This window comes from Podarcis raffonei, chromosome 6 (assembly GCF_027172205.1).
Source record: "Podarcis raffonei isolate rPodRaf1 chromosome 6, rPodRaf1.pri, whole genome shotgun sequence".
Lineage (NCBI taxonomy): Eukaryota > Metazoa > Chordata > Lepidosauria > Squamata > Lacertidae > Podarcis > Podarcis raffonei.
The window spans coordinates 29,776,014-29,796,970 of record NC_070607.1 but is presented as its reverse complement, the minus strand read 5'-3'; the positions used below and the strand labels follow the sequence as shown (position 1 = coordinate 29,796,970).

At 40.9% G+C, this 20,957-nt stretch overlaps 1 protein-coding gene across 4 annotated transcripts; it reads left to right on the top strand.

Annotated features, from left to right (window-relative positions):
• The first annotated feature begins 25 nt into the window (after positions 1-25).
• SH3GLB1 (SH3 domain containing GRB2 like, endophilin B1) lies at positions 26-20,537 on the top strand. 4 transcript variants are annotated; one of them, XM_053391853.1, is made up of 11 exons: positions 26-215; positions 4,981-5,122; positions 8,023-8,151; positions 8,576-8,709; positions 8,957-9,049; positions 10,185-10,271; positions 12,219-12,242; positions 14,871-14,960; positions 15,819-15,919; positions 18,464-18,704; positions 20,068-20,537. In XM_053391853.1, the coding sequence occupies exons 1-11, from the start codon at positions 144-146 to the stop codon at positions 20,173-20,175; spliced, it is 1,221 nt and encodes a 406-aa protein (XP_053247828.1). In that variant the 5' UTR covers positions 26-143; the 3' UTR covers positions 20,176-20,537. The 4 variants fall into 4 exon arrangements, with proteins under 4 accessions (XP_053247828.1, XP_053247829.1, XP_053247830.1 ...); XM_053391854.1 differs by having other exon boundaries at positions 28-215; positions 10,185-10,223; XM_053391855.1 differs by lacking the exon at positions 10,185-10,271 and having other exon boundaries at positions 29-215.
• Positions 20,538-20,957: the final 420 nt, after the last annotated feature.

The window sequence follows — 20,957 nt, the reverse complement described above, 5'->3', positions numbered from 1 at the left end:
TCCCGCCCAATCAGATGCCGGATCCGCAGCAGTGCCCGGCCGGGCCCGGCAGCGCCCTTACGCCGCCGCCTTGGCCGGCAGCTTCTGAGGCGGGCGCGCCGTGACGGACCGTCGCCGGGGGCACCGTCACCCCTCACACGAAGATGAACATAATGGACTTCAATGTAAAGAAGCTGGCGGCCGACGCCGGCACGTTCCTCAGCCGCGCCGTGCAGGTAACGGAGAGGGCGACTGGAGCTGGCCTGGCTTCGCCTCAGCGGGGAGGAGGACAAGGAGGGCGGCGGCTCCTCCGACCTGGCCCCCCTCCTCTTCCTCCCCGGGCGCCGTTGAAACCGTTGGTTGCGCGCGCCGCCCTTATTTGTTATTCAGAGGCAGAGCTCGAGGGGGGCCACACACACACACACACACCCCTCCGCTAAATGGGGCCTGGCCGGGCCTTGTCATGGCTTGGCAGCCTGGTGGCGCCTCGTCCTCTCTCTCTATTTCTCCACACCCCCGCGCACGTCTAAGCCGCCGCCCATCCGTTGTCGCCTTTCTGCGGGGCTGGAAGCCGAGAGTCGCCCTCCCTCCTTGGCAGGCCTTTGAGAGGCCTCAGGCCGGCTGTCCTCTCGGCGCCCGCGGCGGTGGGTGGGGCGGGCCTGACCGCCTGCTACCGGCCTCAGGGACTTACGCAAGACATCCCCCTCTCCTGGGTGTGGGTCTCTCTCGGTCTCTCTTTCCCACCGCCGCCGCCCACTCCCTTCCCTTGGCCGGCTGTGCTAAGCCAACGGGGAAACGGGGCCTGCTCGAAATTTTGGCCATGGCCAGTGTTGCCTGTAGGCGAAGACTCGCAGCGGCCTAGTTTTTAGTGTTTGGCGTTTTATTACGTTTCTGTATGTGTTGGAAGCCGCCCAGAGTGGCTGGGGAAACCCAGACAGATGGGCGGGGGTATTATTGTTGTTGTTGTTGTTGTTGTTTTATTATTATTGTTGTTGTTGTTGATGGGTGGGGTGCTATTAATATTTTTATTTATTAGGGAGGGGTGTTAATAATATAATACTGTAATATAATTATAATATAAACATAATAATGTTTTTTGGACTACAACTCCCATCCTTCCTAGCTAGCAGGAACTGTGGTCAGGGATGATGGGAATTGTAGTGAAAAGACCCAGCTGGAGACGCAAGTTTGGGGAAACCCTGCTCTAGGCTCTCTCATGCGCTATCCGTGGAGGCAGACATATGGGGAGCGGAGGAGGATTGTGTCTTGTGGCCTTAATCTCCACACCTTTACCCACGTTTCTGAGTGGTGTGAGGTGGCGGGGAATTGGGGCTTTTAAAATGGGGTGTTGCTTCCAGCTTAGCCTTGAATCGGGCTTCCTGTCTTACGCAAGCATTTCTACAGAACATCAGTGCGGTAGACCTCCCGCTACGTATTAAGAATTCACAACTTAATTCCAGGATAGTGTTTCATATCTGACAGGATTTAATTAGAAATTACACAGTAACTACTTCCAGAAAGTGGAAATACATTAATCTCCCCCTCTGTGCTGCAAAGAGTGCCATTTCGTTGATCTGTTAAGTTCATTGAGCTAGTCTTGCCAAAACCTTTCCACACCACCTGTCTTCTCTTGCCCTTGGAAGCGCCTATCAAACATGCAAGCTGACTGGAAGTGCCATGTTCTAAGGGAGCATATAGTTACCCGATGCTGAGGACAAACTGTGCATGTGGAAGTGGTGCTGTTGTCCTTGTGAGCTTCAGAGGCACATTTCAATTGGACTAGATGAAGACAGGTGTTTGCCCAAGACCAACCACAGATTGATCGGAAGACAAAGTGCTGGGTGTGTGTTGCAAATAATAAAACTCTGCAAATGAATCTTCCCTTTGCTTACCCACTAAACATTAATTTCCTTTGCATCAAAGATGTATCAGTTTTTCATTTGCCTCTTTTCAGCTCTCTTCACTCCTCTTTTTTCCAAATTAAAGGGCGAATAAAGGTATGAAGGACAGCTACTGTCCACCAGTACCTGACAACAAGCTATACTGTGCCTACCACCTTTTCTCTACTACGCTGCAGTGTAGGCAGGAGTGAATCTTGTAGACCTCCTTTGCATCCTTGTGCTAGTTCTGGTGTAGAGTCTCTTAAGCCAGAAAGGCCCCATGCTGAATGGCCACCTACTTTTGAACCTTCAAAAGCATGTTGTGATATGGCGAAAGATCTTGTGACTAAAAAAGTGGGGCTGAGGTATTTTTCAAATCTTTGCTTTCTAGGGTTCTTCTAAAAAGTTAACACTTTAATTAGGAATTATTATTTAAGCAACGATTGTTTCATAGATTAGTGCTGTTTTTCATAGATTTTGTGCTGTTCCTCTTTTCCATGTGAAGTTTCTGCATCTGTAGCCTTCACAAGTACTGAAGAGATGACAAGACAAACTATCTTCTTATTTAGAGATCTTATGATGCCTGTCTTGTGATGTTTAATGTGATTAACATTTCTGTGTAATGTTTTTTCTCAGATTGGCTTGATTTCAAATAAATATATTGGTCTGAGTTAATCTGTTTCACTGGGTTTTTAACAACTTAGACCCTTAAGTGGGTTATAGAAATGGGTTGTCATAGCAATATTTTTAACCACTGTTATAGACTTTCCTGTTAGCTTCCTGTCTCTTGTACATTACCGTATTTTTCGCTCTATAGGATGCACTTTTTCCCCTTCAAAAATGAAGGGGAAATGTGTGTGCGTCCTATGGAGCGAAGACGCCATAGCCCTGCGACCCTCTCCCGGCTGGAGAGGTAACGCGGGGCTATGGCAGGAGCCTCTATAGCCGCGTGTCACCTCTCCAGCCGGGAGAGCGCGCGCAGGGCTAAAGCAGCCCCCCGCGACCCTCTCCCGGCTGGAGAGGTGACGCGCGCCTATGGCAGGAGCCTCCATAGGCGCTCGTCACCTCTCCAGCCGGGAGAGCGCGCGCGGGGCTAAAGAAGCCATAGCCCCGGGACCCTCTCCCAGCTGGAGAAGTGACGCGTGACTATGGCAGCAGCCTCTCTGCTGCGCCTTTCCGCTGCTCCCTGACCTGCTCTTTGGGGCTGGTGGTGGGCTTCCCCCCGCCAGCCCCAAAGAGCAGGTCGAAAGGAACCTGAAGCCTGGAGAGCGAGAGGGGTCGGTGCGCACCGACCCCTCTCGCTCTCCAGGCTTCCAAGGTAGCCGCCTGAACGCACCTTAAACGCACCTTGTTTTAGAGCGGGAAAACAAGAGGGGGGAAATTCTCCCACTCTGCGCAGCGCCTCCTGCCGCTTCACTGAAGGGGTTCTGGGCAGAGAGCGGAAGAATTTTTTCCCCTTGTTCTCCCCCCTCTAAAACAAGGTTCGTCCTATTGTCCGGTGCGTCCTATGGTGCGAAAAATACAGTACTCCATAATTTTTGGGAGGAGTCAGTTGCATAATAGCTCCTAAGAACATTGGTCATGCATTTTTGACAGTGGCTACACATGCTCAGTTTCTTTTGTCAGTGCTGTTTATAAGATAATCTTCCATCTTTTCTTCAAGGAGCTCAAGCTTTCTCTCAAGACAAAACTACCTTAGGGGTGTTGGGATGATGGGAGAAAGTAGCCCTAAGGTAATTTTGTCTTGAGAGAAAGTGAGTGACCCAAAGTCACCTAGAGAACTTCATGACTGAGTGGTGATTTGAACCTAGGATTTCCCAAATCCTAGCTCAACGCTCCTGCTACAATTGCACCATAATGTCATGAAAGTTCATCTGCCACTAGATAAAAGCAAATCAAGGTAGTTAACGTCATCAATAACAAACGATATAACTGTTGTTGAAGACAGCATTAAATAGCCAACAGCTCTCTGAATTGCGCTGAGAATCGTGGAAGCCTATGGAGTTCATATATTGGTGGTTCCAGTAACCCGAGTTAATGCATAGTGTCTGTTGAGTTCCTGATGTTTAAGAGCAAACTTCACATACAACACACTGCAGTAGTATATTCCTGGAGTAACCAGAACATGGATAACCATGACTAAGCTCCTTCTATGCAAGAGGGGTCTCTGTGCAGGTGTCTCGGCTGGTGGAATATGTTCTATGCTGTTCTGATCCAGCTTTGTTTCCAAAGGTCTATGAGCAATCCCAAACTGTAAAACTTGTTTTTAGGGGGAGAGCAATCCTATTCACAGCAACTTGAATGCTACCTCTCTGGAGAGATGAGCTACCTTACATCTGTCTTGTCAGGATCAAGTTTCTGTATGACCCTCATCCAGTCCATTACTGATGCTAAGTAATAATTCAGTATTTCCACTGAAGCTGGGACCAATGCAGTATGAAGCACAGCTAACCAGAATCTCTTCTAGTATTAGCTATTCAATAATAGATTTAGAAGAAAGTTGGAAGGCTTTTGTGTGGCCCTTCATCAATCTACTCCTTTTAAAATAAAAACAGATGAAGTTATTTAATAAGGTATCAAATATGCCATATGGTAGATGATACAATGCAGCCTTGTAGATAAAAGCAGGCATCATAGCACTATTCTAGGTTTCCTCTGCCTGGGATATGGAAGTGCAGAAATCTGGAGGAAGTGTTGACATGGAAGGGGTGTGGCCTGGGGCAGTTGCTGCTTGCCCCAGTAAGTGACCAAAGTGTAAATTCTATTGACACTTCTGCATTTGTATTTGTAACCCTTTTAATTCTGTATTCTTTTAATAAGACCACATTTATACACTTGACCTCTATGTAAAGTTTTGTGTTTAAGATTTGACTGAAAATAATATTCTTTGTCCTGAAATAAGACAAAATAAGTGTTGCATTCCTCCTTTTTGAAGTACTAGTTAGACATCAAGCCAGTTGGTAGCTTCATTTTCATAGCAGTTTGAAGGAATAAAATAGGGAAATTTCTCTTTCTTGGATAATATTTCTGTTATGACTTTTTTGTGTATTGATACTAACAAAAGTTGTATTTCTAGACTGTAACATGAAAAGTGATTTATTTGTTTGTTTAACCTATGTAGTTTACAGAAGAAAAACTTGGGCAAGCAGAGAAGACTGAATTGGATGCTCACTTAGAAAATCTTCTGTGCAAAGCAGAATGTACTAAGCAATGGACAGAAAAGGTTATGAAGCAGACAGAGGTGTTGTTGCAACCCAATCCAAGTAAGAGAAGCATGTTTTTATTTTACTCTTGATGTTTACCAGGTAACACTTTGTGCATGCTACATAGGACAGCCTTGTATTTAGCCAACCGGAATTCATTCTGGTTTGGTTTTTGTGCTAGTTGTGGAAGAAGACAAGACCCTTCTACTATAGGTAGCAAAAGCATGCAGTGGGCTGGAGTAATGTCTCTCAGCCAGTTTGCTTGGCAGAAAACAGCTTTTCCAACTTGCTAAGGTGTTACTGCAAGCCTCTTAATAGACTAGTATATATTTTTTTGGGTAAGTTGGTTACTTTTGGGGCCTATTTACAAGACTGACATAGCACAATCTGCTAAGTGGAGCACAGCTAGAACTTTTCTGTTGTTGACTATGGAGAGGCTTGTATTTGTAAACCTTATCTTTTGTGGTGAGCTATGAAGCCTGGCTTCATGGAAAGTCTATTGGTTCAGAGTCTTGCTGCTGCTTCAGTAACTGCAAAATGATCGGCAGTTTTATGACTTAAGTAAGCAAGTGGCTTTGTTCAGCTCTGACTTCCCATTTCAATCTGAAAACAAAATACAATTTATTGCGAACTGAAAAAGTAAAATAATGATGATGGAGTACCTATTTGAACATCACTCCAGGTTTTACTTCACCCTAGCTAGTGTTGGGACATATATGTGTGTGCAGAGGGAGAAATTTGAACCCTGGTGAAGCAGTAACTAGTTTAGTGCAATAAAACCAGTTTCCAGTCTGGAGCTAATTCTCCACTTGTTCTTTACAAAGATTTGAACAGTATATTGAATGAATGTTGCTGGTTATACTTTAATTATAAATCCCTAGCTTTTTAATAAAAAAATGGGTATAAAGTTGAATATTAATTATTTTTTAAAAAGTAGAAACAATATTCCATTAAGATACAATAACATCTGAAAGGAAAATATCCTAGAATCAAATACCATCAATTGTTGTTGGCATCTATCTGTTTCAAAAGACAATGGAGTGTATCTCTGGGGTGAAGTCAAACTACTGGAGTATCTTTTTTTTATATATATAAAATTTTTATTAGTTTTTCAACATATAATATAAGACAATACAAACAACAAACACTGACAAACAAACATATAAACATGTATAATTTCATAAATTTTTTCATATACCCAATTTCAACGACTTCCCCATGCCTCCCTTTTCTGCATCCCTGTTTTAAACTTTTTTTTCAGCAACCCCTGGTCTGAATTACTTATAAATTCCTTTCTATAACCCTTTTCTTTCCTCTTATCCAATCATATCTCAAACTACTGGAGTATCACAGCACCCACTGTGGCTGCAGAGACCGGTAACTTGTCATACTATCTTATGCTGACTTCAATATTCTCATTGGCATTTGTTTTGTTTTCAAGCTTTGCTTTTGAACTTTGGTCTTTTGAGGCTCATCCTAATATGCTCAGTAAATGATTGCATGCTGGAAACTGTGTGGAATGCTTAATAAACAACAACCTAGCATCTGGTATCTTTTTTCCAGCCTTAATAACAAAAAAATGCCTACTACCTTCTCTGTAAAGGTAAAGGTAAAGGTACCCCTGCCCGTACGGGCCAGTCGTGTCCGACTCTGGGGTTGCGCGCCCATCTCGCTTAAGAGGCCGGGGGCCAGCGCTGTCCGCAGACACTTCCGGGTCACGTGGCCAGCGTGACAAGCTGCATCTGGCGAGCCAGCGCAGCACACGGAAACCTCTGTAGTTCATGTTTAAGGTTGAGAAATACTTTCTAGGCCTACAACTTTGAAAGAGTGGGTTAGAAACTTAATTATATAAGGTTGATATGCAGTCATCGGCTAGGTGGCCTTATTGTATATTGAATCTTTTCCTTGAGTCTGTGTGTGCGTTGAAGTTTCAGTCGGTTCAGACGGTTCATGGAAGAAGAGGGGTGAGAGGGTGTTCACTTGTTGCTCACTAAATTTTTTGTTGGTATTAGTATTATTTATTAAATTTATAGTCTGACTATTGAGGGCATGTGTTTGTTAGTGGAGTAGATCCACATTAAGAAAATTCAGCAATCTTACAGTTTACTACTGCTGGTCTATGTTTTGTATTCCCTCAGGCTGTTGGGGAATATCTTTTCTGGAAATGTATAGGGGTGAGGTATTTTTTTTTTAAGCAGCTACTTTGTTAATTAACATAATTCTGAAATGTTGATAGGACAGAAAATGATATTTGGTCTTCAGTCTATTTGGCTATCTCTCAGAACTATAATAAAGCTGCTGATTTTCTTAAAAAGGAGCTTCACACTTCTGAGCTTAGTCAGACAGCCCATCTGTTTGGAGATGGGAAGCTGTAATATGTCTCTTGAGTATTTGTATACTTAAATAGATTTCCTCATTTAAATCTTGAGTGACAATGAAATCTTTTAAAACGGACCTTTTTGCTGTATAGACCTCCTTGACATGAAGGCTTCTATTTCTTGTGATATGAGTTCCCATATTCCATGTCAGAGAGGAGGATTTTTAAAAATGCTGCACTAAACCTTGTAACAGACAGAAGCAGAGACTAACATAGCTTCTGCTGTTTCAGTTCCCTATGCAGTTTATGCTGCCTCTGCCCCCCATCTTCTGGTATGCACACAGCATTTTGAAGGGTCAGTGGTGACCACGAGTTGTGGCTGGGTAGTAAGTGAAGAAAAATATGTGCAAAAATAGGCAAAAATGACTGGAGCAGTGTGAGTTTAGGTCTGTTAACCATGATAGGGTTTTTTAAAAATCATTTTTCACATTTGCAAGTCATACATAAGAAGGATGTTGGGTATTTTTTCTTCTTCAAAAAAGCTGTCATCAAGCATTAGCACTTAGCAGCATTATTTGAGATTTCAAATAACTGCTTTTTACATTGGCCAGTAACTTACAATTGTTGTGTTATCTTTTGTTAGATGCTAGAATGGAAGAGTTTGTCTATGAAAAACTAGACCGCAAAGCTCCAAGTCGTATGAATAACCCAGAAATACTGGGCCAGCACATGATTGATGCTGGGAATGAGTTTGGTCCTGGAACAGCATATGGTAAGTAACAACTATTTCATATCACTTGAGCATCTTGCACTAAGAATTGTTGGTGTGGTAGCAACTTGTGCTAATTGCACTGAGGAGTCAGTGTATACAGGATTGCAGTGCATTTAATTAGGAATATGTACAGGATGGCAGTCTTGAATTAATTAGAAACGGGGTGAGTGGTGCTTCTGTAAAGATGGTTTGTAACCTTATTCTGAAGCTGTACGTGGACCAGGTTTGAGAACTTGAAACTGACTTGAAGAGCAAAATGCAACATCAAAAGTAAAACTTAGAGCATGCTATAAAACAATGCAAATACAAAACACCCTTAGTGACATCGTGAAAAGTCACTATGTCAACATTTCGTGCTTTACGTTTCTGTAATCGTAGATGGGTGGCTATGTTAACTCATACTGGAACGACTTTTCTGTTGCAGGAAATGCTCTCATTAAATGTGGAGAAACACAAAGACGAATTGGAGCAGCAGACCGAGAACTAATTCAGACATCTGCAATAAACTTCCTCACACCTCTGCGAAATTTTATAGAAGGCGATTATAAAACAATTACTGTAAGTTGTGAATATGATTCCTTAACTTTAAAGAAGTAGTTCCAAATGCATAAAGAAGTATCAATTTGATTTTGTGTCATTCAGCATTATTCTTGAGGGGTTCCTACTACAAAAAAGTGACCTAGAGGACTTTAACCATTATATAACAGAGAGAGAATAGGAAGGGCCAAGTGGCTTATGCTTCTCTATTGTCTCTAAAGTGAACGGTTTCCATGTACTCACATGCAATTTTCTTCAACTTTCGCAGAGGGAACGCAAATTATTACAAAATAAAAGACTAGACTTGGATGCTGCCAAAACAAGACTGAAAAAGGCTAAATTAGCAGAAGCTCGAGCTGCAGTAAGTAAAATTTATCTCCATAAATGTTTAGAATATTGTTGACTTGTTACGTGGTGTTCATGGTTCAACATGTGGCCCTTAAATCTTGAATTAACCAAGTGTCAATAAATATAGATATATAAACAGGGTTAACCAGAAGTTCTTTCTGTCTCTCTTTCTCTGGCTGTGAACAGACTAGGAGCAGATCTCTGTTTGGTTTGCAGTGAGATTTTGTAAAGGGAAGCCTTGCCACTCTACATCCCTAATCTTTCCTGCACCATACAGCTTGGAAGTAGATAACGTTGGGTTGAGGTTTCATGAAGGGTATTTTGATACCTAGGAACTTGGATTGCTTTAGGAAAGATCTCATAAATACAGTTCCCAGGCACATCTTCAAGTAAGATTAGGGAAGGATACTAACTCTCTGTTGCCTGCAACTCCAAGGTGCTTATCAGTGGGGAAGACACCTGACTACAATAATGGTATACCAAACTTAAATTTCAATTGATCACGGATACTACAGCTATGCTACATATGATATACTTAAATAGCTATGCATACATTAGCTTTGGAAAGGAAGTCTCAAAGTTGTGTGCCTATGTTCATAATTTGTAGCTCATTGGCCACCTGAATGAAGAAAAATCCTGAGTTTGTAAAAGTATCTACCTGGTCACCTTGAAACTCATTTTATTGACATAGGAAGCCAGCTAAGGGACAATAGGAAAGCAGCAATAGGTATTGAGCCCAGAAAGTAGGACTAGTATTCTACAAGTTTCCATTGACTACTTTAGAAGGCTATGCTCCAGGTATTTAATATAGCATGTTAGGTTAGACCTCGTATTTTCAATTTTTTCAGACATTAATGTGATTGGTAATATAATGGAGGCCACATCTTCTATTCTCGTTCTCTGGCCTAATTGATTTGGTGAGCAATAGTGAGTATATGAAGCATCTTAAGGCTTTTAAACTTATTTCAAACAGTACTTGGTTCCACATATGGAAATGATACTGGAAAAGAATACATGAAGCATAATGGATTTGCTGTTTATTGTTTGCTTTTTTGTGTCTTACGTCTCTGACATTGCAGTAGCACTTAATGATCAACAATTTACCTTCTTTCACAAAATAACATAATTTTGTTTTTATGCACTTTAAGCAACTAAACCTGTCTCCACCTGAAGAAAATAACATTATGGTAAATGTCTCATACATGCTCAACTTGGTGCATGTAAAATGGCTACAGGTTTGTTGGCCTCTTGTCTTCATAACATTTCTTCAAGTGTTTCCTCTTGCTTTCTGTTGATATGTACTGCCCATCCAAATTCCTTGAATGAGAGATTACACCAGATCAACATATTTACATCAGATCAACAGGTTTATATAATACCTTATTGACTTCAACACTTCTTCTGTGTACAGTCTTTGGAAAATAAAATAATATGTCAAACTAAATGTTGACTAAAACAGCAGACTAAAGTATTTTATTACTTGAGTATGCTTTTCTTTCAATGATATGAGGCTTTAGCAAATTGTCCAGTTATGTGGTGCTTATTTCTAAGCATAAGATCCAAAAGCTCAGCTTGCTGTGTGGGTTATCCAGTACAACTCTTTCTGCAGGGTATGCTTTTTGTCTTAATATGTCTGAAGCATGTCAGTCTTAAAATCAGAGGGATATTTGCATATTTGTCTAGAAACACTGAGGACATTTCTAAGCCTAATGGAAACTCTAAGTAAAAGACTTTTGTATGGACACAAGTTGTACTGGACTCTCTTATTGCCTCAAACGATTCACAAGGAAATATGTTCCTTGTTTACTATTTGAATGCCAACTTCCTTCCTCAGAGTCCCCCTCTTCATTAACTGCAACTTTTCCTGTAATATCTGAAAAAAGAGAAGTTGCTCATTGTACTGAAATTTCATCAACGAACAGATAATCCAGCGTAATTGAAATATGGAGTAAGAACTTCTGAGTTGCATTTGGAACTTTTCTCCAATTCAGCCTCATAAGGAACACTGGGAACTGTAATTTAAGGATGCTGGAAATTGCAGCTCTGTGAGCAGTAATCTACAGTTCCCAGGATTATTTGGGGTTAGCAGTGTTTTAAATGTATCATGAGTGCTCAGCCAAAGGCTGTCTAGAGTGAAGACTATATTAGTGGAAAAATGGGATAGAATTTTTCTATAACCATTCAAATGACCTAAAGATCTAAATTATTGATTTGATCTGATAAAGACAGGCTTGGATGGCAAGAGAAATCACTGGTGTTTCCTCTATCATTGTATTAGCCATTGTTGTGATAGACTTTGCTTGTGTAGGGCACCTTTTCATAAAGATCATCCATGCATTTGTTCATAATTCAGGCAAATTGTACCTTAGACTGTGGTCTTCGTTTGCTTTGAAAGTAATATGTTTTAGCTGGTTTCTTTTAAAACTATTCTACTTATTTCACACAATGGGTTGGATCTTGAGATCTTGTGGGCAGAGTTCTGCTCACAGAATGAGGTGGGGAGAGGTAGTGTTCTTAGCCTAGATCTACCCTACCCATGTGCTCTAGAGGAACAATAGGAGGAGGAGCTGCAGGGAAAAGGGAGAATCAGGGTTGGGTGAGTTCCTTTCCATGAACAGGAACCTCCTTTCTGCAGACAGACTGACCCATTCCATCCATAGAAGGGGTACTCTGCATCTTAGACACTTAAGGGTACTGTTGTAAGAAACTTTGTATCTAGTAGGCAGCTGTTTTCAGCTGAAGTCTATTTGGAGGGTAGAATATGCTTCATACCCCATTCTGGTTATAGCTAGCTTCTTCTGAGAATAGCTGGGAATAAAGATGTTACAAAAAGTCTTCAGCTCACCAGCCAGTTTCCTCTGCTGCTGAAGTCTTCTCTAATGCACTATTATTGTTGTTAAATATAATGGAATTAGATAATAAATTTGGAAATAGGTATCCATACCTAAAATACAGTATTACATTGCTAATACCCTGGGTGAGCCATAATAAAATTCACGAGTTAGAACCTTAACTAGTATACAAGCAAAGGTGCAGCTCTGTTTGTTATCAAGCACATTAAAAACACTGTAGGTAAAGTGAATAAGGAAATCAGTACAGGAAAGATGTGAAAGAACACTGAGTGCAAGTTCACCAGACAAATTCTTCATAATGTTGTTTCTCCACTTCTTTATGCGTACAAGATTTGGGCAGAGGAAGTAACAAAAGTAAGTAATCTAACTGAAGCTGTTGGTTATGAAATATCATAATGTTGAGATCTGATTCAGCATGAATCTTGTCCCTGATATCAAAGGGTTGGTATTGCTTATATGCAATTTGAAGTGGCAATGGCAAAATGATCCACATAACATGTAGGAAATAAATCTACCAGAAAAGAGGGGTGGGTGTTTATGAAGATGTTAAAACATGTTTTTCTTCTTCTTCTGAATATGACAAGAACTTTAATAACACATGGTAATTCTCTGATCCTCAATCCAGGCAACTACCCATCTGACATGCCTGAAACTAGTAGCTCAACACAATTTCTCATCAGAGCAATCAATGTTCCCATTCTGTTTATAGAAACATGTGAAACTGTAAAATATTAAACATCCCACCATGTATGCAACCAAATTCTATGAATCTTCTTCATAACTTGTTTTCTTACTTAACTTGCATTGCCATATTTTTTGTTGTTGTTTAGAAAGGTGCATTTTAGGGCCAAGTCTCAAATGCCGCTGCTTAAGACTACATAATGTTCACATGAATACTTATTATTTAACTCAATAGCTGCATTACTACTCAGTATTTACTATTTACCTTATGTTTTCCCATTCTCTAAAGAGCTTTGAAACTATAATTACTCAGAATATTGCCTAGTTTTTTATTCTGCAGTCAGAATAAACAACATACATGGAAGTATGTACAAGTAGCCTTCATTTCAGTTATTAACATACAATTAAAATTATGTACGGGCCTTTTCTTATAATTCATCGCTGTATTTCCCTGTACAGTGGTACCTCGCAAGATGAAATTAATTCGTTCCACGAGTTTTTTCTTCTTGCGAGTTTTTTGTCTTGCGAAGCACGGTTTCCCATAGGAATGCATTGAAAATCAATTAATGCGTTCCTATGGAAACCGCTTGCCAGGCTGGCGGTGCAGAGAAGGGCTTTTCTCCCCACTGCAAGCCTTCAGAACAGGTCCAGGAACAGAGGAGAAGGCGCGCAGCGCTTCTCTGTTCCCGGGGCTTGCGGTGGGAGGAGGGTTTTTCCTCCCCACCGCCAACATTAAGAACAGCATTCCGAATGTTGGCGGTGGGGAGGAAAATCCTTCTCCCACCGCAAGTCTTCAGGACAGGTCCGGGAACAGAGGGGAAGGCGCGCTGCGCTTCTCCTCTGTCCCCGAACCTGTTCTGAAGGCTGGCGGTCCACCGCCAGCCTTCAGAACAGCCTTCCGAAGGCTGGCACGGGGAGGAGGTCTCTCCGCCCCACCGCCAGCCTTCGGAGGAGCCTTCCGAAGGCTGGCGGGGGGAGGAGGTCTCTCCGCCCCACCGCCAGCCTTCGGAGGAGCCTTCCAAAGGCTGGCGGGGGGAGGAGGTCTCTCCGCCCCACCGCCAGCCTTCGGAGGAGCCTTCCAAAGGCTGGCGGGGGGAGAAGGTCTCTCCGCCCCACCGCCAGCCTTCGGAATTGGTCCGGGGACAGTGGGGAAGATGTGCTGCGCTTCCCCGCTGTCCCCGGAGATTTCCCTATGGGCTTTCGTCTTGCGAAGCAAGCCCATAGGGAAATTCGTCTGGCGAAGCACCTCGAAAAACGAAAAACTTTGTTCTTGCGAGTTTTCCGTCTTGCGAGGCATTTGTCTTGCAAGGTACCACTGTATAATGAAATGAAAATGCAGCTATTACGGTCAAGTTGAAAGTAGGCTTAGTAAAAAGTACTCTGTACAAAAATGGAAACCACCACAAATAATGCAAGGAAATCTAGACGCCTGGCAGAATATGCCGTAGGATCATGAACAATGGATGTTAGATGTTGTGGGTTTATTCCATACAAATACAGTGGTACCTCAGGTTAAGTACTTAATTCGTTCCGGAGGTCCGTACTTAACCTGAAACTGTTCTTAACCTGAAGCACCACTTTAGCTAATGGGGCCTCCTCCTGCCGCCGCGCCTCTGGAGCACAATTTCTGTTCTCATCCTGAAGCAAAGTTCTTAACCTGAAGCACTATTTCTGAGTAGGCGGAGTCTGTAACCTGAAGCGTATGTAACCTGAAGCGTATGTAACCCGAGGTACCACTGTACTGTAGGACAAGATTGATTGAACAGTATTTCTCCTGCTTAAAGGAGGCTCTCCAGGATAATCTTTGAAGCTGGAACAGTTGGCTAGCCCTTCATGTTAGTAAGCAGTGTTTTGCCTTGAGCAGAGATGGCGAGCTCTGGCAGATGCATTGTGCTAATTCTTTTCAGCATGATAAGTGGCTTGCTTGAGGGTTTTTAAAACCACTTTCTCAGTGTCAATATACAAGCTTCCTAACAGGTTTTGACATCAAGTGAGAAATGCAATGCTGTAGGTGTTTTGGAACGGCTGTTCAATACCGTGAAATAGTAGACTATACTGACCATCCCCTACCACTTACTGAAATATAAATTGAATGATGGGACTAGGTGTGACAATGGATTACTTGTAGGCAAAGCACTGTGGTGCAATCCACATTAATTTAAAGCAAATCTTGTAGAAATAAACTGAAGTGCACAGTTAAAGCTTTTACATTGATTTTTAGTGGCATTTGCTCTTATTTTCTCCACCCTAGCAGCATAATTAATTTTATGTATCAAATTCTAAGTGAAATATATCTTACAGTCTGAACAGGAAGTCAGAATAGCCCAGAGTGAGTTTGACCGTCAAGCAGAAATTACTAGACTTCTGTTGGAAGGCATCAGCAGTACACATGTAAGTACTAAGTAGAAGAAAATACGCATCTCATATTAGTTTGTAGAAGACTACGTAATCTTATACAACTAGAAATAATTTCTAAAAGTTGGTGTTATACATGTATAAGAACTATTGAGGATGAGAAAATCAAGTGATTGTACAAGCACTATGACAATATTTCAATTACCTCTATCCAAAGAGCACTGGAGACTCATAGAGTTATTTTAGTTATGGAGGTTGAAGTAAAAGCTTCTCTCTCCAGACTAAAGGCATCTGGCAAAATAAACAATAACCAATGAAAAATCATGCCCTGAAGTTAGAATCATAGGGTTGGAACTCCCCATGTCTATGCAGGTTGCATCTATGACAAACGCCTATCCAAGTTCTGTCTAAATATCACTGACAAAGGAGACACCACCATTTTCTGTTCTATCATTGAACACTACTACTAATGTTCAGCCAAAACCTGCTTCCCTGCTATTTTCACCATTGCTAATAGTTCTGCTGTCTAGAGTAGCAGACAATAAGTTTGCAGGATGGCCCATCAGATATTTTGAAGAACACTATCCTATCAGTTTTTAAGGTCAGTCTCTCCCGTTTTTATATTTTAAAAGGTTCACAGATAGGATAGTTCAAGTCCAGCCTGTCAGTCTTTGGCTATCTTCCTAAGCACTTTATTTGAGATAGTTACTGAAGTTGGACATTCTTGTTGGGGCATATTGGAAGCAACCTTTAATATAAACACAGTTATCTGGAATCACCATGAATTAATGTCAAACTTGCAATCTGACTAGAACTCTCTAATTGTTGCAAGCTAGTTAATGCAACACAGTATACACAGTTCTGTACTGATATTTGAACTCTGCTGCATTCCAGGCACATCACCTTCGCTGTTTGAATGATTTTGTAGAAGCTCAGATGACGTATTATGCACAGTGTTACCAGTATATGTTGGACCTTCAGAAACAGCTTGGAAGGTAAGGAAATTATAGTCTTCATAGCTACTTTCCTAAATTGCATGTGCAGCGTTGCTAGAAGGACCTCTAATTGAAGGGTAAATTGGAGGACAGCTAAGTTGATGCTGCTTCACTTCATTGTTCTGACAGGCCAATTTAACTCCAGAAGTTGCTACAGTGATCAGATAAGGAAGAGAAATTAGTGGAAGTAATAGTCTCTTTAATAACCCTCCTTTGGTGACTTTTTAGACATCTGAGGAAATGGTCTGACATATCACAGTAACAGGTCAGCAGGTATAACATATGGATGGCAGAAGAGAGAGCTATGAATAAGTGCTGTGGGCTTGAATTGCTCACAGGCTTGCACTGAAGTACAGCTAGGCTTGTCCTGGTGTATTTGGATGGATGCAGCAAGCCCAGCAAAAGAGGTAAAATGCTTTACAGCAAATAAAAAATGCTGCTTACTTTCTAGGCAGAGGGAGTTCAGAACATTTCTTGCAATTCACAACAACTGTCCTGCTGGATAATTACTTCCATGTTAGCAAACAGTTGTCACATTCACTAAAAGCCAGTCACTAATGGGCAGCTGCATCTTGGCCTACTAAAAGAAGGCCTTGACCTGGTTCAAAAATATTTCTGGGAGCTTGCCAGAGAAAACAGCAGCTTAAAAAGTGCACAAAGCTACTATATAGATAGAGAGGGGTGTGTGTAAAAAAATAGAAATAAAATCTTACTGCAGAAAGTCATAGGTTTAAAGCAGTAGATGAATATGTAAACTGTAAACTTGTAGTCACTTTCATTTTCAGAATAACTGCATGAAGTCATTCAGTGATTAGATACTGTATATCAGTTTGCCTGATCAAAGTATCTTAATCCTCTTTTCCCTTAGTAGCCTAAAGCTTGGTCTTCTTTTGGAATGTGTTTCTCTGTAGCTAATGATTTCTTTGCCAGAAAAGCCTTTTAGAATTAACTGTAGTTATTCCAGCAACAATTTCCTGTTCTTGGAAGTGGATAGTCTTCTGCAGTTTGAATGTGTTGTCTTAAGGAATATGGTAATTAAGAAAATATTTTTAGTGCTTAGCTGTGTTGGATGTTCATGTGCTTGTGTATCGTGATAAGCCTTTATGGCTTATATGAGTCCTCTTTTGTTAGGACATAGTTCCAATTTTTCAAAGCTAACTTTATAGACTTTTTATAATTCAAAAGAATCAGTTGTGGGCATGTTGCATGTGTGCCTTCAAATCCTTACTGCCATGTAGAAAAATTGAGTTGAAGAAGGTTGGTGACAAGGCAAGATTCAGAGGGGCTTTACTTTGTATCCAATCGTATCATTGTAAATAGAAAAGATGTACATTATTGATTCCTCTGGTTTGGTATAATTTCACATCATGTCTAGCCTGCTGAGGTACTTGATCTAACCGCTTGTGGTTCTGGGACTGTGAAAGCATTTCTGCATAGAAATTCCCTCCCTTGCACATGCCAATACTCTATAATCTCCCAGCTCCCTGTTGTCTGTTCCACTAGTGTGGAATATTTCTCTTCCACAACCTTTAAAAATTATTGTTTCAATACAATTTGTTTTACAACTGGAATAAAATGGGTTCTTGTTGGTTTTTTCCTATCTTGTTGGACATTACCTTTGCCCAACTTCTTGCTCTGCTGAGCTCTACAAAGCCCCTGTTGGTTTTGTGCCCCAGGACTTCTTAAAAGAACCTACACAGTATCTGTTTCTCTAAAGTGCAAACAGATCCAGGAATGCCCTTTGAATGCTGTTTCTTGTAACACAGTGGAGCCATATTAGGATTTTCCACCATGTATTCTTCATTGTTAAAGTTGATAGGGCAGGTTCTTGAGAATAGATTTCTGGAAAGATTCTGATCAGGTCCAGTAACTTGTAATAAAGGTTGGATACAGGGGCACCCTTTCTTTCTGAATCGAGAAACAAATTAGGGATGATTACGTCTAAAGACCTTTCCATTCTTAAAGAAATCAGCTCTGAGTGCTCACTGGAAGGACAGATCGTGAAGCTGAGGCTCTAGTACTTTGGCCACCTCATGAGAAGAGAAGACTCCCTGGAAAAGATCCTGATGTTGGGAAAGATTGAGGGCACAAGGAGAAGGGGGCGACAAAGGACGAGATGGTTGGACAGTGTTCTCAAAGCTACCAGCATGAGTCTGACCAAACTGCGGGAGGCAGTGGAAGACAGGAGTGCCTGGCGTGCTCTGGTGCATGGGGTCACGAAGAGTCGGACACAACTAAACGACTAAACAACAACGTCTAAAGAAGCATATAAGTGTACATCTCTCTTGCAATGTCCTCCCCACCCCCGCCTCCAGGCATTATTTATAGGCTTCCTTTGTGAGTTGTGGATCATGTTTGCAACTGTGCTTTGCTCACCTAGTCATAAGAGGTTTCTGTTGGAAGATAAGGAGAAGCCAGAGGTGGCATTTAACTAAAAGGAAAGTATATGAATTGCTAATAGTAAGTGATAGATCTGGGTCATGAAATGCTCGTGGTAACATTAGTATGTACCTTTCAGTACTATATTAATTTTGTGTTTCACAGCTTTCCATCTACGTTCCTTGCCAACAATCACCAGTCTTCGTCAAGCTGTGCTCCAAGTAGTTCCGTTACTACTACAGCTGCCTCCTCTGCCTCTGTTACAGCCTCATTGTCCTCAATAAGCAATGCAGCAGCTACATCCAGCTTGGGTGGCGTGAAGTCCGCAAGCGGCAACAGAAAAGCCAGAGTTCTTTATGATTATGATGCTGCGAATAGCAGTGAATTATCACTTCTTGCAGATGAGGTACACTTTTTCTATTCTTGCTTATAAATAGAAATAACAAATTTAATGTTTTGCTAGCTAAATGCAAAAGCCAATTCTCTGGTATTACATCATCCAAGGCAGTAAACATACATAAGTATCCGTTTGACCATTGCAATGTACCAGGAATTAGTAATGAGGAAAGAGTGGCTTCTTAGGGAAGGTTTCTGATATTATCAGGCATAGGCAAACTTGGCCCTCCAGATGTTTTGGGACTACAACTCCCATCATCCCTAGCTAACAGGACCAGTGGTCAGGGATTATGGGAATTCTAGTCTCAAAACATCTGGAGGGCTGAGTTTGCTATAGGAGTACTTGGATGTTTCAGTCCCTGATTATCTTGCATGTAGCTATGCATCAGCAATAGATTAACATGTTAAATACTCATTTTTTGTGTAAAGCTATTTTATGTGTACACCTCTTTTGGAGATACTGCTGGGATTGCAAAATCTTTCAGCCTCCTGACTTGCCTATATATTTTGGAAAGTTGTTTCACTATGCATTTGGACCCCTCTTAGGATATCATAACTAAGTTTTGCATGATGGTTCCTGAGATCAAGAAGCAGGTTTTCATCTATGTTTGGCTACAGATGGCAGACTGAAACTTCCAAAACTACACTGATTTTTTTTTGGGGGGGTGCCTCTTAGCGTTCTTGGATTTTTTTTGACATAAAGTGTTCTTTCTACTTGTCACTATACAATGGCTCCAGGACACCAAGTACACACTACTTCCTCCATTATTTTATTTTACTTCTTAATATTTATATACAACCCAATAATAAAAGTTCTCTGGGAGTTTATCAGTAAACAAATAAAACCATGACGTGCAAAAATGCAACCTAAAACTAGCAGCAGCAGGAATAACATCCCATAATACTTCTGTTCCGCATTTGTAAGAAACAGTGTGGCAGCATCTAAACTTTGAAACTCCCTGCCCATTGACAGCAGGCAGGTGCCTTCACTGCATTCTTTTCAGTGTGTGAGTATGTCATTCATATACCCAGATATGTGAATGTTGATGTGTGCTTTAATTTGTTTCAATTTATTGCTGTTTTTTCCCATGTTTAGATAATAGTTGTTAACTGTTTTTTACTGATTTTTTTGTTTTATTCCCTTTGTAAACCTCTTGGAGGTTTTTAACAATCAAGCAGTGTATCAATTTTATTAAATAAATAAAAGTGCTAACACATATTTAGAGTGAACACTAGGCAGCAGCCCAGGTTTCTAGGCTAGTGCCTACTTGCAAAGTAGGAGAATTCACAAAATTTTCAGAAACAGGTTATCTAATTTCTTTATTCATGACACAGGCATAAGAAATAAACACTGCTTTTTGTTTTTGTTTTAGGTAATAACGGTGTACAGTATGCCTGGCATGGATTCAGACTGGTTGATGGGCGAACGAGGAAATCAGAAGGGCAAAGTGCCTATTACTTACTTAGAACTGTTAAACTGAATAACTGGCTTGTATAAAGACTGCCAGTTATGGTGAGACCATATTTATATGCAATTAACTTTATATAAAACAGGTTTAAGTGTCTTCCATGTTAACATCTTAAAGGATGTGAATACCAGCCATTAGAAATGGGCTTTTATGCCAATATTCTTGCATGGTAGATACTCTTTTCAGATCTAAGTTGTTTAAAAGCTTTTACTTTATGTGCCAAGACTGTTTCTACAGAATTTTGTTTCTACTGGAATTTTCACTAATAACTTCTGCTTTTGAGTAATCTAAACTGAAAATGGGAGGTATTGTTTTCTACAGAACTTTTCATAATGGCAAGCTTCTTCACCAACAATAAAATTGTTAAACAGTAACTTCTTTTGCTAAACAAATATTTGATGTTTAATGTCTTAAAGGGCTATGATTATAGTTATGCAGCTGAAGATTACACTTTTACTAAGAACATTAAATATAATTCTGAAAGGAAATGCACAGCATAAAAAGAGCCCTACTAGAGGGATCAGATTAAGGCCTGTTAAGTTGAGTTTTCTGTACTCACAGTACAAAAGCTGTTTGTGATTAACCAGCAACTGGAATTCAGAGACAATTTGCCTCCCAATTTTGGAGGTAGCACAAAACTTAGCTCCATTTTAAAATATACTTTAAAAATCGAGAACTCCAAATTTGCCCTGGTGGCATTATTCCAAATAATAGCTAATAGAACTATGATGATCCCCATCAGAACACAAATGGTGTAAATACCACAGCTCCTATGCAGGTTTTGTTGTTGTTAG

Coding starts and splice junctions, on each gene's coding strand:
- SH3GLB1 (XM_053391853.1), top strand. CDS start 144: ATGAACATAATGGACTTCAATGTAAAGAAGCTGGCGGCCGACGCCGGC. Junction 8,152..8,575: donor TGGTCCTGGAACAGCATATG/GTAAGTAACAAC, acceptor TTTCTGTTGCAG/GAAATGCTCTCATTAAATGT. Junction 10,272..12,218: donor TGCATGTAAAATGGCTACAG/GTTTGTTGGCCT, acceptor TATGCGTACAAG/ATTTGGGCAGAGGAAGTAAC.